This window comes from Sceloporus undulatus, chromosome 1, assembly GCF_019175285.1.
Source record: "Sceloporus undulatus isolate JIND9_A2432 ecotype Alabama chromosome 1, SceUnd_v1.1, whole genome shotgun sequence".
Lineage (NCBI taxonomy): Eukaryota > Metazoa > Chordata > Lepidosauria > Squamata > Phrynosomatidae > Sceloporus > Sceloporus undulatus.
The window spans coordinates 197,355,891-197,373,311 of NC_056522.1; the positions used below are offsets into that span (position 1 = coordinate 197,355,891).

The 17,421-nt window shown below is 42.5% G+C and overlaps 1 protein-coding gene across 1 annotated transcript in view; it reads left to right on the forward strand.

Moving 5' to 3' along the window:
• Nucleotides 1–3,917: 3,917 nt before the first annotated feature.
• The window catches only part of COL5A2 (collagen type V alpha 2 chain), a 179,064-nt gene continuing 165,560 nt past the window's right edge, over nucleotides 3,918–17,421 (forward strand). The window contains exon 1 of the mRNA XM_042458322.1: nucleotides 3,918–4,378. Within this exon, the coding sequence (XP_042314256.1) occupies nucleotides 4,276–4,378 (103 nt within the window). The 5' untranslated portion in view covers nucleotides 3,918–4,275. The remainder of the gene's footprint in view (nucleotides 4,379–17,421) is intronic.

Sequence of the window (17,421 nt, forward strand, 5' to 3'; positions counted from 1 at the left end):
AGTTGTGGAATTCTAATCATAAGTGGCTATGCCTCAACTAGTTTGTTGTTGTTAACTGCCTTCAAGTCAACTTTGACTTATGGTGACCTTGTGAATGAGACAGCCTGTGTGGTGTAGTGGTTTGAGTGTTGGACTCTGCCTCTGGAGACCAGAGTTTGATCCCCAGCTTGGCCATGAAACCCACTGGGCGACCTAGGGCAAGTCACATCTCTAAGCCTCAGGGGAAGGCAAGGGCAAACCTCCTCCAAATAATTCTTGCCAAGAAAAGCCCATGATAGGTTTACCTTAGGTTGTCATAAGTCAAAAATGACTTGAAGGCACACAACACACACGCGTGTACACACACGAATGACAGCCTCCAAGTCACCCTATCATTAACAGCCCTGCTTGGGTCTTGTAGACTCAGGGCCTTGTAATTAATTATTTTATTTCAATAATGAAGCTATAGCTGTACTGTAATTAATTCTTTTATTCTAATAATGAGGCTATAGTCTGCCTTTATTTATTTATTTATTTATTTAACAACATTATTTAGTCTGTAAGCCCACCAGGGGTTTATTTGCACAACAGGTAAATATATTCTTTAAAAGCAGATCTCTCTCTCTCTCTCTCTCTCTCTCTCTCTGTGTGTGTGTGTATAAAGACATCTTAAAACATGCACAGAGAATTAAAAGTGCTGAGGACCAAAAGTCATATGAAACAGTAGGATCTTGGCTGCCCAGCAGAAAATGAGTAGACTTGACCTACCTTTGTGAAACATTTCACAAAGTGCTGCTACAGAGAAGGCCCTGTCCCATTTTCAGGCCAACCTAGACTCTTGGGGTGATAAATAGGAGGGGCTTTGTGAAAGGTATCAAATTCTGTGCTGACTTGTACCGGGCTACAATATGTTACAAGGGATCTCAAAGTGAAGCCACAGTGTAATGAGAGATTTCATTTGGTGGGGCTATTAATATTGATTTTAGTTACTGCAGGTTCTTATTTTCTTATCAGAAATGCTTGGGGAAAGAAGCGTTTTAGATTTTGGATATGTGTGTGTTTGTATTTTTGGATACCTGTATTTGCATATACATACATAATGAGATATCTTGGAGGTGGAAGCCAGGTCTAAACACAAAATTCATTTATATTTCATATACAGCTTATACACATAGCCTGAGGGAAATTTTATACAATATTTTAAATAATTTAGTGCATGAAACAAAGTTTATTTACAGTGAAACATCAGAAAGCAAAGGTGTCACTACCTTAATCAACCAAGAAAAAAGTTTTGAATTTTGGAGTATTTTGGATTTTGGGATTCTGTATAAGGGAGACCCAGCCTGTATATTAATTATTTATAATGCAATTAATAATCAGGTAGCCTTCTGTTGGGGCAACAGTTACTTTTATGGCAAACTGTCATTACCTTATTGAAAGATGTACAGTATAACAATGTAATTATAACCAATTATAACATATTTAACAAGATAACCATGTATATCTGTAAGGGAATAGTTCACATTTAAATACAAAATTTATAAAAGAATGAGGCACCCCTCCTTCTGTAACTATGTTTTAGGAGATTTTTGAATAGCCCTTTAGTTAGCAATGATATTAAGTCATCCAAACCATGGAGGTAAGTCTTTCTTCCAAGGGGCAGATACAGAAGTGAGAGGCTTAATAATAAAATACACATTAAATAGTAGTAGCAATATTTCTTTCTTTCTGTTAAACACATTAGCAGTTGAAGAAGTGAAGGGCTGTATTCAGGTACTTTATTATTTATAAGCAAAAGTAGAAAGAGATACTATTAAAGTGACAGCTACTGTAAGACAGGCTCTTTTTGGGCCTTTAATATTTAAAAATAATTTCACAAGCTCTCCATGACATCAAGGTCTTTGTGGGAAACTGAAAACGCAGCTGTGGGTCACCAAGTAACTGATCAGAGCATGGTGCTGCCTGACATCAGGCACTGGACTCACCAAGGAAGGAAGGCAGGTTAGGCAGCCTTTTGGCCATCTTGAAGCAGCGCACCTAACCTAGGGCACAGCTGGACAGAGCCACCAAATAGACACGGAACACCATGTCAGATCTTGATGGCACTAAAATATGGTTAAATGGTCTGTTTTCCTCTCAGTATGGATGAATTAAACATATTTTCAAAGCAGTATATGAAAACCAAGGCAGAATGTTCAGGCAGTATGGCACAGCTGCAATTTCTCTGTGGGCCAACAGCCCAATATAGGGAACCCACTGAAAATTGCCAGTGAGTAGAATAAATCTGGAAAGTATTGATGCTGGCCAACATCAGCCCATACACTTTTTCCAAAGCTGCCTCAGACCAGGTCATGATGAATTTTATGAACAGTTTGAAAACAGCAAATACACGTAAAGGACACTACCCATTTTAACTCACTGCTTTGCTATTTCCCCAGCAAAGAATGGTGCAGAATGGTGGTTTGGAAATTTGGGACCCCTGGTATTTCTTTTTCTTCAATGTCCAGGAAAACCTGAAAGCATGGCCAGTGGTTAGGGAGATTTGGAGTTACAGCCCAGCATCTCAACAAGATTGGAAACAACTCACAAAATAATAATAATAAGATGCTTGCACCAGGCATAGAAAATGGCCAGTGTACCTGACTCCTCTATCATGCTGAAGAGAGAGTGGGTCATTCCAGTGGCTACTTAAAAAACTAGAGCAGCCTTAAAGCATGACTAGGAGAACTAGCAGCCTTTCAGATATTTTTGATTCCTGTTCAGCCATGAAACCCACTGGGTGACCTTAGGCAAGTCATACGCTCTTAGCCTCAGGGGAAGGCAATGGAAAACTTCTTCTGTAAAAACCTTGCCAAGAAAACTCTATGATAGGTGCTCCTTAGGGTCACCATAAGACAGATACGACTTGAAGGCACACAACGACGACAACAACTAATTCCCACCAGTCCTAGCCATTCTGCCCCAAAGTCACATGTGATGGGAACACTACCTTGTTGACATCCGGAGGGGCTGAAGTTTTCTCACTGTAGCCTTAGGACTGTATCATATGGGGAAAATGGGGGGGGGGGATTTTCATATGACATTGCAAGTAAAGAAGACTTATCTCTGCAATAACCAGGTACAGTAATAACCAGCAACAAATAATTCATAGGGAAATCCTGTGAATGATTTGTTGCTGGTTATTACCTGGTTATTGCCAGGATAAGTCCTCTTTAATCACGATGTGTGTGAAAATATTCTGGTGATTGTGCAACTTTCATAGGATGATAACAGTTTAAACCCCCGCTTTCCCCCCCAATTTTTCCCCGTGTGATAACCTCCTTATTAGAGAGCTGGGCAACCAGAAGGGAATGGAAATACAGTACAGTAGGCCCTTGTTATTTTCTGGGGCTTGGTTCCACGAATCCTCCCCACCATGGATACCAAAATCCATGGATGCTTAAGCCCCATAAAATGCAATGACATAGTAAAATGATGCCCCTTGTATAATATGGTTTGTTTTTTGGAATTTATAGTTTTTGAAATATTTTCAATCTGTGGATGCTTGAATCTGTGGATAAAAAAAAATCTATGGATACGGGGGGTCGAGCATAGTTAAAACATGGGTGGGAAGTGGGGTGGGGGTGGATGAGGTTCCCATTTCTTGGCTGCTTCCTATAGAAAGAGAGTGCTTTAGCTTCTCAGTCCTCTCCACAGCTTGCAAGAGCCGACCATCTCTCAGCCAGCCATGGTCTGGTCCCAATAAATTCTTTACCTAGGATATCTTTCCCTGAAACAACAGCAAGGGGAAGGGAGGGTGGCAAGAAAGAAGAGAGAGAGAGAGAGAGAGAGAGAGGGAGAAACTCCTCTCAAAAACTGCATGTTTAAAAAAAAAGAGAGAAAAAAGTTGGAGAGGAGAGTGGAGCTAGTTCTGATTTGGGTTGTTTACCATCAATCACTCTCTTCCTTGCCAGGGACTGGAGGATTGTGTGGCTGAAGCAGCTGAAAAGGGGCAGGCAAAGAAGTGGAGGCAGCATTCTTCCTATTTAAAGCTGCATCACTTGGGAAGAAAAAAAAGTGTGTGCAAAGGCTGGTGGGGTGGGAAAAGCAAGGCAAAGCAAGCCAGCAGCTGGGGAAACCACAGGATCCCCCCTTCCTTCCCTTTCCCCTCTCTGTGCGTCCTGAGAGAGTGCTGAAAAGAAAAGAGCTGGCTTCATGGTGTTCAAATAGGGTTTTTCTTTTTTCCTCTGCTGCAACACTTTTGCACTTTTCCTGATCCCCGGAGGAGGAGAAGAGATCCATGTCTAATATTTAGACATGATGGCAATCTGGACCCCAAGGAGAAAGTTTGTCCTCCTTCTGGCTTTTCTGGGACATTTAGGAACCATAAGGACGCAAGAGGAGGAAGAGTTTGAAGGGGGTGAGTAATCTCTTTCTTTGCAACAGCAACACAAAGGTCCTTGGCTGACTTTGGGGGACAAAAGTGGATCAGGAGGCAGAAAAGAGGCAGAGTGTCTGAGAGTGAGAAAGTGTGTGTGCATGCCATGAAATGAGCATTGAAAGAAGGCTAGGGAAGTGAACACTAGACAGGAGGGGAGAGACGGGGTTTGAGAGTTTCCCCCTTTGTCCTTTTTCTGAATACAAAAAATGTGAAGAGAAATGAAAAGGGAAACCAAAAGAATAATCTGTGGAGCCCTGAGGAATGAATAATATTTTACAGATAACAGAGCCATGGAAGAGCCATCACAAAACTTTTGGCATGTAAAGAGATCTTGCAGGAAACCAAAATAATAATCTGTGGAGCCCTGAGTAATGAATCATGTTTCACAGATAACAGAACCATGGAAGAGCCATCTTCAAACTTTTGGCGTGTAAAGAGATCTTGCAGCACCTTTCAGACTAACTTTTTGTAGACTCTGTTACACACTTGGATTTCAAGCGCAGAGGTTCACAATGTGTGGTGTCATGGGAGAATACACTAGAACACATTTCTACTCCACATTCTCCACAACGTCCTCCGCACCAGAGGTTGACCTGAGATGTGTGGAAGAAATTCTGTGGAGTCCAGAAAACACAGGGAAGCCTGGAGGAATCAATCCTGTGGCCTGGGATTCTCTTTCTGGGTTAGATAGTTTGGGATTCTCATGGAGACTCTCTTTCCCAAAAGCAAAGGGAACTTGAGATGGAACTGGAAAGGCTGTCCTTGGAAAGGAGCCTGAACCATCTGTGCAAAGGGAATGAGAGAAGTAAACACAAGGACTTGTTGGAAGGGTGGAGTCCATCCCCACTGCCTGAACAACATCTGTTTTAGGCAATTTCTTTGTTTCTGAGAGTTACAGGGAACTTTCTTTGCTCCTCTTCTCTTCTCCCTTTCTTTTGGAGAGACCCTTTCCCCTGTTACCCCAGTGACATGGCTTGATGGAATCCAGATGTCTCTGACATGTATATTCCTTTTTGTTATCAGGACATTGGCATTTTCTTCCCTGATGTTGCTTGAGGACAGGAAGCTTGGTACTTGTCTTCGTGGCATGGCAGTGGATGGTTGTCTGAGAGGCCCATATGGTTCTAATGCTTGTGCAGTTCAAAGTTGTAATATTCTGGCTAATTTCCTAAAAGTGTATTGTAATGCCCAGTGAATTCATCACAGTTTGTTCTTGCTAGCTGAATGTCAACATAGCAATAGTTATCCTTGTGGTCATGTGTCTGCATAAAATTGGAGAGATTTGTTATAATGGAATAGAGAATTAGGCTAAGTATATTTGGCAAGTCACGTGCTCTCAGCCTCAGGTAAAGCAAGGCAAACCTCATCTGAATAAATCTCACCAAGAAACCCCTCATAGAGGTTGCCTTAGAGTCACCATAAGTTGGAGATGACTTGAAGGCACACAACAACAATCTTGAGGACAGTTTGATGTACTGTGAAAAGGTCCTGGCTGGATAATGGTCAAATAGGTTTTTTTTCCTGCAAAGGATGGCAAAGATTTTCTTTTTGTACATAGTGCAAACTGACCCATAGAGGGTGTGCTTTTATGTAATCCTCGAAGCAAGCTCAGAATGAACGTGTGATTTCCAGCAGGCATGTTTCAGAGTGGTTTTGAAATGGGAGAAGAACCTGGGTGGAAACATACAGCGCAGTTTAGTGAAATGTCTGCCAGAAGTGATGTGGCAGAGTTCAGTGGGACTTTCAGAGCAATACTAGTGATCTTACTCAGGAGTAAGTCCACGTGTTGTTGGTGGGTTTACCTAGATAAGTATGAAAAGATTAACACAATCTCATTTGTTAAAAGAAGAAAATGAAATCTCTCCACACAAGATGTTTAACTAAAGAAAAACTGTAAAAGCATGCCTCAAATGAGACTGAGGAAAGGGTTTAGGTTAGCACATGCCATTTGTCTGTTTGTTTCTTATATGGAAACCCTGGGGCGAGCCATTGGTGTTGCACTGTGCAACAGATTTTCTAATGCATTTTACATACAGAAAGTTTTTGAGTAAACAAATGGAGATGACTTGGCAGGCTGAATTTTTTTGGCAAATTTCAGCCAGATATGTCCCTTCTCCCTAAGAGATTTACTAAGTCTTGCATTTAAAGGCATGAGAATCAAGGGCTAGCTCAGCACAGCTGGCCTTCCTTGCAGAAGAGGCACCAGTTTTTCTTGGTAGGGATAATCTTGACTGATTCCACTTTCAGAACGCTTGCATCTGGTAATCCTATGAATTGTTATTTAAAGTGGGATTATTCCTTGGCCTGCCAACAAATGAGGACTCCCCCAGCTCTGGCACCTACTGATTCCGGTTGGCTACTCCTGGACACTCTCTCTGCAGGTTTGTGGTTAATCCTAGAGGCACTGTGATGTCGAATCCAGTGTGTTGACAATGCTTGGGGAACAGCTCTCATAGGAAATCTTTAAAGCTTCTCCCTGATGTGCACACAGAACAAAGGTTCCTAGATTTCTCAGGGAGTTTCCTTTCTGTGTGCTTTCAGAACTTCCTGAAAGGACTAGGTAGGCTCTGATATGTAAATGGGAGTGCCTGGATGAGGATACTGGAGCTAAGAGTGCCATCTTTGGGTCTTGGTGGTGGCTCAGCGCTAACTAGACTGACCCACTGCTACATTCTGCATATTTTAGCCTCTTGGTTTGCTTCTTACTGCCTCTCCCCCCAATACTAAAATCAGTGTTGCCACAAGCTGAATGGTGGAAGGTTAGGGGAGAACTTCCTCATACATTGCACAATTAAATGTGAACTTGCTACTGCGAGATGTAGTAATGGACAAAGAAATGGACAAATTCTTAGAAGAAAAAGCTATCAGTATCAGAATGGCTGTCTGTTACTTAGCAATAAATTCTCCATTGTATATTAGCTGTGGGGGACGCTAATAGAAGGAGAAGTGTCTATGTATTTCTCATGGATTCTGGCTGGCCACTTTGTGTATGATGCTGGAGTAAATAGGTCTTGGTCAAATCCACTAATCTCCTTAGGTTTTAGGCCTATTACTCATGTTCAGACCCTTGTTTTTATGATGGCTGGCTATGGATCATGCTCTTCATCATATTGCTCCAAGTTGAGTGGGATGTCCTACCACTCCTTTCTGGCAGGCAGAATATGGCCTAAACATCTATTTCTTCCCTTATTTTGGATACTGCTCAAGAGCTACTCAGATCCACCCGTTCCCATTTCCCCTACCTTTAAAATTCTGGGATGTTCTGAATTTGCCATAGGCCCTTTAATAAACTAAAGGAGAGATGTGGCATATATTTTCCCTTAAGGGCAAACATTTGACTTTTATGAATCTGAGGCAAAGGTTGACTTATGGCTACATAATATTCCATTTCATTGAAGCCTGAACAAAGCCTTTGGCTGAAAATTTTGGCATGAGAACACCGATTTATGCATTTGCTTATTTTTTAATTGATGTGTCATCTTTTTGTTCATCAAGAACCTTAAAAAAACAAATTAATAATCGAAATATCGTTTAGAAGGAGATGCTTAAAACGTTCCCAAAGGAGAAGAAAGTATGCAGCTATTTTGAAAGTCCTCAAAAGATCTCACATATGGAAAAGATCTTAAGTCAGTGGTGTCACTAGCGATGTGTGGGATATATGGTATGCACCATGTGACACCCCAGGAGAGGGGTGACACCCGGTCAGGCCTTCCTCCCATTGTGGATGAGAAGGTCCAAACACGTTCCTCCCACTTTGCTGTGGCAGCGAAAGAGAGGGCAGAGCACACCCTTTGGCTGTGACCACCCCCTGGCAGCCTCTCCCACACCATGACAACTGGTTGTTAAATGTCTTTAGATAGTGAGTTCTACCAGCATAGTGAGTTCTACAGCATAGGGGTGTCTACTCCTTCTGGTCATCAGGATGACCAAATGCTGAGATGCACAGACTAGGTTTTCCTCAGGTGGTTTTAATGAAAGGGTGGTCATAATTCTGGTTCACCTCCTACTCTGTGTATCTAGTATCAAAGGCCTGACAAATGGGCAAAAAGCGCCGCTTGGGGCCAATCAGGCGTGGAGAGCGGGACGACTGCATGCTCCGGAGCCCTACCCGTGCCATAAGGCGCACCCCATCTACACAGGGGCTGCCATGATGAGTACGTGTGGCGTAGCATCCAAAGATGCCATGTGGACATGATCAGCATGCATGAGGGTGGTAATGGCACTGCGTGCGCTCCCTTATTAGAACTTACGAGAGTGGGTTCTTTAGGACCCTGGAGGCCACAGCGTTTGGTGGCTGCAGCCTCCGCGTGGGGCAGAAGGGTCTCGGTTCCTTTCTGCCCATCTGTATCGGGCCAAACATGACATCAAAGTTTTTTTTGGCCTGCATTAAACAGCACTATCAGATGTACAGTGTGAGGAAACAGGAAACACTGTGACTCATGTTGGGGTATAAGCCTTTTTAGTCAAGGCTAACACTCTATAGTGAGTACCACTTGTGGGGGCACATGACGAAAAGAGTACATTCAGAACCAATTTAATTAATTGAAATGTATTTTATTTATTCTAATTTTCAGCTCTCTGCCCTTGTCCATATCCTTTTCTAACAGCTGAATGAGTTCTTGTCACTAACTCAGTAGTCCTGGCAGGAGCAGGAGCAGTGATAGGGAACATGGTTAGAGAGAATACATGTATAGGGTCCTTTGACAGCAGTTGCTAGATAGTTAGGGTTGCCATACGTCAGGACCACCAAACCGGGACAAATGTAGGACAACATTTTCAAATGTAGGACACTTTTTAACTGGAGGACACCCACGCCCCTTCCCGGCCTCTAAGGAGACCGAGGCCTCCTTAGAGGCCAGGAAGGGGCACGGGGCGTCCTCCATTTAATAAAAAAGTGTCCTACAAAAAGTGCTCTCTTCCTGGCCTGGGAGATGAGGCCTCTTAGAAGCCAGGAAGGAGAGCGGGGCCGGTCCGCATCGCCGTGTCAGGGCTGGCCTCCCCCTCTCCCGGCTTAAGGAGGACAGGCCTCCTTAGAAGCCAGGAAGGAGAAGGGGGCCGCCGCGATCGCCGTGATCACGGCCGGCCCCTCCCCTTCCTAGCCTTTAAGGAGTCCCAGGCCCTTAAAGGCCAGAGGCGCGCGAGGCCTGCCGCGATCGCTGCCACTGGCACCTGCTGAGGCCCGGTGGTGGTGCGCTGAGGAGCCCGTCCCTTTGGCAGCTGGCCAATGCCGGCTGGCCAAAGCAGGGGACGAGCTTCTGCTTAGAGCCCCCGCGACATGCGTGGGAAGCCCTGGCCCTGGTGCCGGAGGTACGGCGGCGGCGGCGGCGGCGGCGCTGCTGCTGCAGAAGGAGGAGGAAGGCAGAGCCGGAGGAGGAGGTGGGTTGGTGCCGGCCAGCCGCATTAGTAGCAGCGGCAATGGCCGCAGGAGTGGGCCCAAACCGGGACCAATGCAGGCTGGGGGCCAACTGGAACGGGACCGGGAGGGCCCCCAAAAGCGGGATTTTCTCGGCGGCCACCGGGATGGCATCCCTATAGATAGTCTAGTGAAAACTTGTAGCTGCTCACAGACAGCTCGGTAGTTCCTCTGAGTTGCTATGGAGAATATCACACCCAGCGTACGGTGGTTAAAATCTCCTATTGCTGTCCATTTTGTTTTGCTCTGCAAAAGCTTTTCCTGTTTTCCACTCTAGAGGCCAAACTCATATGCTGGGAAAATGCTCCAGAAACACAAAGGTGTGATAGCCAGTTGCACTTCTGAAGTGTCACTGAGGTGTCCCCCCACCCCCTCTCCAACTCAAAGCGTTTGCGGAGAAGCATTTCTTCATAACGGAAGTTCCTGTTATTGAAGAAATGGCTGATCCATGATCGCTTTGAGGATAGGAGAGGTGAGGGACACTTCAGTGACACTAGAAGCACAACTGGCTATCACACCTTTGCACTTTGGAGCATTTTACCAGCAAATGAGTTAGGCCTCAGAGTGGAAACAGGAAGAGCTTTGCAGAGCAAAGACATAAGCATAGGATCTTAGGCTGCATTTACACTGCAGAATGAATGCGCTTTACACCGCTTTAATTGTCATGGCTCAATGCTGTGGAATTCTGGCATTTGTGGTTTGTGAGATCTTTAGCTCTGGTGCCATTAGCTACAAATCCCAAGATTCCAGGATAGAGCCATGATAGTTAAAGTGGTGTGAAACTGCTTAATTTGCAGTGTGATTGGCAGGAGTGGGACACAGCCCCCACTACATGTAACAATTTGAGTGGTACCACAGAATTCCAGGAGTGGCACCATATTCTTTGGCAGTGACAATTTTGGAAGGCCAGAGACTGAGGAGGAATGTATGCCTTTGGCCTACAGACCACATGCTGTTTTATCCTGTGCTGAGCTTAATCTATTGGCATGGTGGGTGATAATGCATGTGGATAGACTTCTGTTACCACACATGGTTTGTTGTTTTGTTGTTGTTGTTGTGTTTTTAACGTCCAGATACTGAAGGGCTTAGTGTACATACAGGAAAGTTCATAAGTGAAGATGGTCTCTTAAGTGCCTTTGGCCAGGCTGTTGAGGGCTTTAAAAGCACCATGAATATTTTGAAGCACATCTGGAATAACTAAGAACCAACAGCTCTCCTACATAATGGATAAATGGTCAACCCAGTTACCCCTGCATGGTTTACATAATGGGTGAAATATAGCACCCACAGATTAGAGTAATGCAGAAAAAGGGAACATATTTGCTCAGAGAATCATAGGGTGAAGGGTGGGAGTGACGGCTAGGGTAACTAGGCCAATGCTGGCCATGTGGCCCAGTTCTTCATACAAGAAATCCATGGATTTAAAGCATTCCTGGGAATGACTTTATCACCTCTGTTGAATAGGGATAGAAATAATATTTAAAAATATTTTTAAATTATTAAAAACATGTTTGAATGCCAAGAAACAATGAAGAGAATACCTTGGACTGATAAGAATCTTCACATTTTAGAACTTATTTAGTCAGACTCTCCTTCTTGTTCCTACCATTGGGAAGAGCAGAACACAAGCTTCCCTCTTCTGCCTAACAGGTATTTGACCTAACCGCAAATATTTGAAGATGGCAGATGACTGTCATCTCTCTCCCAAAATATCACTACCATCCACAAATATTCAGAACTGTGTAATCTTCTTTAAAGAATAATAATGGTGCTCATACTATGTTGCAGTAGAAATAATGGTGGAACAATAATGGTGAAATAAATGGTGGAATGGTGGAATAAAGGAATGATAGTACTGTATTTATGCTACTTTACAGCCCAAGTTATTTTATTTGGCAGGCTAAAGGGAAAACAGGTATTTATTAAGTTGTGTCCCATGTAGATATCCAGTACTGGATGATAGTTATAAGAACACTTATCCATCAATCCTTTCATTTGGCATAAGTGTGAAAGTACCTGAATCAGCTCTTGCTACAATGTATAAACTGTCAGTCTAAGTACAGCTTGGGAAACCTAGTTCAGTTGGGAGCCTTACTTAACACACAATCATTTACATTTTATAAACTTTATACGATGGGGGAAATCAGAAATTGAACTGAAAAAAATGGCAACCTTGCGGTAGATCAGGTCTTCCACTAATGATTTCCAGATCCAACAAAGAGAAGCAGCAATACAGTACTTGGAAAAATATGCAGTTCCTGCTTCTCAACAATTACTTTTCTGAAGGATCTCATTCCTATGGAAAGTCGTGATATAAATATAACTAGGAAGATTTGGTAATATTTGGCATATGGGGAGATAGGCGATATAGACGTGGGGGAGGGGAACTAGGAAGGCGATGAAAAGGGGAGGGGACAGGAGGAGAGCAGGAAATTTAGAAGTAGGGGGACAATGGGGGGAGGTAAGAAAGAAGGAATAGGAGGAGGAAAAAAACGAGGAAAAAGAGGGGGGAAGGGAAAGCAATCTGGAAGTACATGAAACAGGTTTAACTGGCATATGGGGTAAAAAACAAAAAGCTGGGCGGATTAATGAATCCTCTAGTGAACTGTGCATAGGTCCTCACAATTGAACAAAGAAAGTACCAGTCCATGCATGTAGGCCAAGTGTAGACTGTATTGCCAGGTCTCAGGTCATCCCCATTACAGCTACTATCCCTTTTTGTCGGTAAATGCCTGCATGGGGCCTTCACATGGTGAGCTTTGGAGTCTTCTAACTGAACTTTGGTTTGCTTATGCCTCTACTCTGACCCAAGTGCACATATAAATGGAAATATCACAATAGTCAACATATAGGCAGGTTGAGACAGAATTATAAGACAGTTGGTTTAATCTTCCCATTTATAGTTGCAGAACTGTCTCCAGTTGCTGGCAAGGCACCTCCTGAACCCCCCTTGTCTTAATGTGGTAGTGTGTCCCAATACTTAGAAGCTACTTTCTGAGGGGAGGCACATTGTACAAGGAGGTATTCAATATCTGTTTTACTGCAAGTGCTAGCTGAAAACTCCAGGTTAATTGAATGTATGTCACCAACAGGATTCCACCTTCTTAGCAGTTTTTATGTGCTCATGGCAAAGGTGGGAAATCTCAAGACCCAGCAATCACAGCAGATACTTCCACCCCAATCATATTCTTTTCTGTAGGACCACATTGTGTCTTGCTTCCCTGTTTATACAGCGTTTGTTTTTTCTCCCCCATTCTAAAAGATTGAAATGGTTCTCCTAAAGAATAGTTACTGACAGTAAGAATTTCAAGCTATCTGGTCCCACCACTTTGAATTTGGCCCTACACTCCCACTAGGAATTCTCTTAAATTGAAGGTGGCCCTTGAATTGAAAGAAATTCCATGCCTTTGATTTACAAGAATTATTATTATAGTTTATTTTTATATCACTGTAAATGTACACAGTGCTGTACATACAAATAATAAAATAAAATCAATAACAATGAAACCTGCCAATGGTGTACAATCTACAAAATACATATAAAACAATAGGTAATAATATCAAAGAGAATTTGTTAAAATAAGCAGGAAACAATTAAAAACATCAACATCAACTATCCAATCAAAAATCAGATAGACAATCACATAGTGCCTGGGAACGAAGAAGATATACTGGCACACAAAGCCCCCATTCATGTGATGAGAAATTGCTGTTGTCTGTAGAGGCTTATGGTTTCAGAGAACTGCATAGCTATTTGGATACCCTTTCTTCTGCCAGCCAAACAGGATTTGACCTTTTGCTCTTTATCACAGTTGAAAAGTGGAATTAGAGCAGGATAGCATCGTCTGTGGATGTACCTTATCACACGAAGCTGTGTTTATCCAGTAGTTAGTTTGTAGTCCATCTCTTCCTGGAGCGCTCCTTCTCATTGATGAGCAAAACCCATTAATGCTTCCCAATTGCACTGCTTTTCCACAGTTGAATCATGTGTGGTAAGATTCCTCCTGAAGCAGTTCCAATATGCAGGCAGTCATGTGATGCAAGTGCATGCGATTCTGCTTCTCGTCCTTTCTCTTCCCTCCCCCTTGCTATTTCCAATCGCATTGTTTTTCTTTTTCTTTCTTTTTTAAAAAACACTTTTCTTTTTAGAAACCTCAACGGTTTGCCATGATGGCACCATGGCACTAAAAATAAAAATAAATACAGATCAAAAGGTATGCTGGAAGGCACAGGGTGGGGTGGTGGTGGTGCAAGGCTATGGAAGCCAATATGTAGAAGGCAGAAGCCAGGATAGAAGCAATACTGTGACTATTTTAAAGGACTGTATAATATTTTGAAAAATTGTATAGTAATAAGAAGAGAGAACTCTTTGGAAAAAACAGGAAAGGTGGAGGGAAGTAGAAAGAGAGGAAGGTCGCATGCTACATGGATGGATGTATTGAGGAGGTCACAGGTATGAGTTTTCAGGAACTAAGCAGAGCAGTGGAGGACAGGGAGTCTTGGAGATGTCTCATACATAGGGTCACCATGGATCGAGATTGACTCAAGGGCAGTTAACAACAACAAAAATAGTAATGACTGTCCCCACACTGCCTTACAAGCCTGGTGTGATAAAGTCTTTAGTGAACTATGCATTTAATATCCAGGCTGTTAAAAATGCAAACAGCATCTGCCAAGGAAGCTAATAATTATCTGGATCACTGAAGATGCAAAGGAGAAACTCAGTTCTTTCCTCTCTCTGCTGCAGTTCTGAGGAAGCTTATCAGAAATTGGTATTTGCAATGTGATGGCATTTCCACAAGGGTTTCCTCTCCCTCCCTTCAAATACCAGTTTCATTATTTTCCTGAAAACTGCAGTTGGAGAAGGAACATATTAATTTCCACCCTCTAACCTGCTGTGATCCTTGTAATTACCAGACACCTTGCTGATGTGATTTGCATTTTTCAAAAGCTCTGGTCATTGCATATAAAGTCACACTTAATGTCAAATATAATTAGGCCTCTATTTCTACCTGCTTTCTTGGTTCCCACTGGACAGCTCTAGAGAGCAACAAAAAAGTTGCTTAAAGAGATGACTTTCTGTTTTGTCTCTGTTCACATATGACTACTGCAGTGCTAGAAGATGAGTGAAAAGGCAGGTAGCACTATTTGGAACTGGTCACTCCACCTATCTGCGGTACTTGCCAGAACTGGTATGTGAAGTCTTCAGACCAAGTTGAGACATCTTTTTAGATCTTCTATGTAAATGAATTTGAAATCTATTCATTACAGTGGGCCCTTGATATCAGCTGGAGTTTGGTTCTAGTGCCTCCAGTGGAAAACAAAATCTATGGATACGCAAATCCCATTAAATACAGTGGTGTAGCAAAATGGTGTTCCTTATATAAAATGGTTTGCTATTTGGAATTTATAATTTTTTTTCAATATTTTCAAGCTGTGGAAGTTGAATTTGTGGATAAGGAATTCATGGATACAAAGGGCCAACTTTATTAACTGCTAGTGCAGTATAATAGGATGCAGATGATAAGGAATTCTGAGGCATTTGTCATATTAATGGGCAAGCCTCACCAATTCTTCTTATAGAGAAAGAACAACACAAAATTATTCAAATTCACTTTTTCTGAAGGTGAAGAATGTTCTCCAAGATTTGATTGCAAATGACAAATATGTAGTACAGTATAAAGCAAACAGCCAACTCATCAAATTTGGCAAGTGTGTAAATAAAGGAATGGAACTATTTCAAGGGGTGGTCCCAAACATTTGGCAGAATCCCAGATACTAGCTATGGCCTGGTACAGACTGCCTGAAAGTGGCAGTCTGGGGCCAATTTTAGGGCTTGGAAATGCGGAGTGACCACATGCTCCCAAGCCCTACCACGCGGTGGCGGCGCCATCATAGCGTGGCCCTGTCCATGTGGGGGCTGCCATGATGACGCAAGCATGGCGCAGCATCCGCATGCCACGCTGCCACGCTTGCATCATTGACATGTGACAGCATGCAAATGGTGCAGTCATGGCGTCCACTGCGCGCACAAAAAAGAACCCACTTTTAGCGCGGTTTGGCTGCTGTGGTGTCCCTCAGGAGTAAAAATGGGTGGCTCCAGCCCGGCCTTTCGAGGTGGTCTGTCAAGCTTCTGTGCTTTCAAAATTAAGTGTCGTTTAGCTGTTAGCTAGAATTTAGAAATAATAAGTTAAATGTAACTATTTGTGAATTAATTTGTTACCTCCTTCTGGTAATGAATCTTGATGAAAATTTTTGATGGCTAATAGATACATGCTATCACAGCCTGGAAATAACAAGTTACTTCCTTGAAGCTTGGTGAAAAGAAGAATGAGAGATAGGTAACAGTGTACTGGTTGCATTGAACCCCAAACCTCTGGACAACCTCTCGCAGCATTCCCATGTAGAAATTAAATAGCACAGGATATAAAATGGAGCCCTGAGGGGGACCACTCCCCAAACCAATGGTCAAGGAGTCTAACAGGAGTGTCCCAGCATCACCTTCTGGGCTTGTCTATCCAGGAAGGAAAGAAGTCACTGGTCTTAGAAAAAAGCACTTAAAAAGAGAGCAAAAACACACATACTCAGAGTCTGAAATATGTTATAACTAGAATATTATGCACCTTCTTTCACTGTCATTTACAAAAAAAAACCCACACCAGTTGCATAAGATTTGCCTCACTGTAACCTGTTTCATTTGTATGGTGAAGCTGTACCACCCCCTACCTCCTACACACACTCACATAAAATAAACTCTTATTTATGGTGTCTCATAAAGCAACAGATCCTGGGGAGTCTCTAATCATTCAAAGAAGCAAGAGCAAGAAAACAAAGTGCTAGGGATTCTTATCCCAATTTTGGCTAAGCCATGTTACCTCCTGTGGCTCAGTTAGCTCAGCTGGAAATTTGGGTGGATTTCACTTAAAACCAGATGCTACCTCTGAGCTGGATTTTTTTTCCTAGGTAACTATATAGCAAAACAGCTGCATTTGGCAGTGGTTTTATTTTCCACATTTTTCCCCTTTTGGTATGGAAGAGAATTAAAAATGAAAACAGTACATTTTGTAGCAAAGCACAATAAGAGTTTCATGCTAGTCAAATAGTACATTAATCAACAGCACATATCTCACAAAGACGGTCATATTTTGTGGGACATCTGTTCCTAATTAGTGTACTGTTATTGTTGGAGAGTAACAATACTTAAATCAGATACCATATAAAAATGTAGAAAGATGTAGAAATAATTAGCATGTGTATTAACTTAGAAATTGTGGATTTTTTTTCGGGGGGGAGAGAAAATTGAAACACATTTTCATATTACCTACTGGGTATTGGGCAATAAAAATGTGATTCCAAAGCAACCCACAAACCATTCATTGGGGGGGGGGGGGGGGGGAACTGTCTAACTTTTTAGCCTAAGGGATCTTTCAGCCCTTGCTAAGACTATCTTTGGAATGGCAGCTTCTACAGAACATTTTTCAATTAAGTGTGAGCAGATAGCTCTCTCTTTCAGACTGACTTGGTTTGTATATAGTTACCATATACTAAATAGATAACAATATGAGGCTATATGTACTAAAAAAATTCCAAGGACCTGTTATGTATCCTA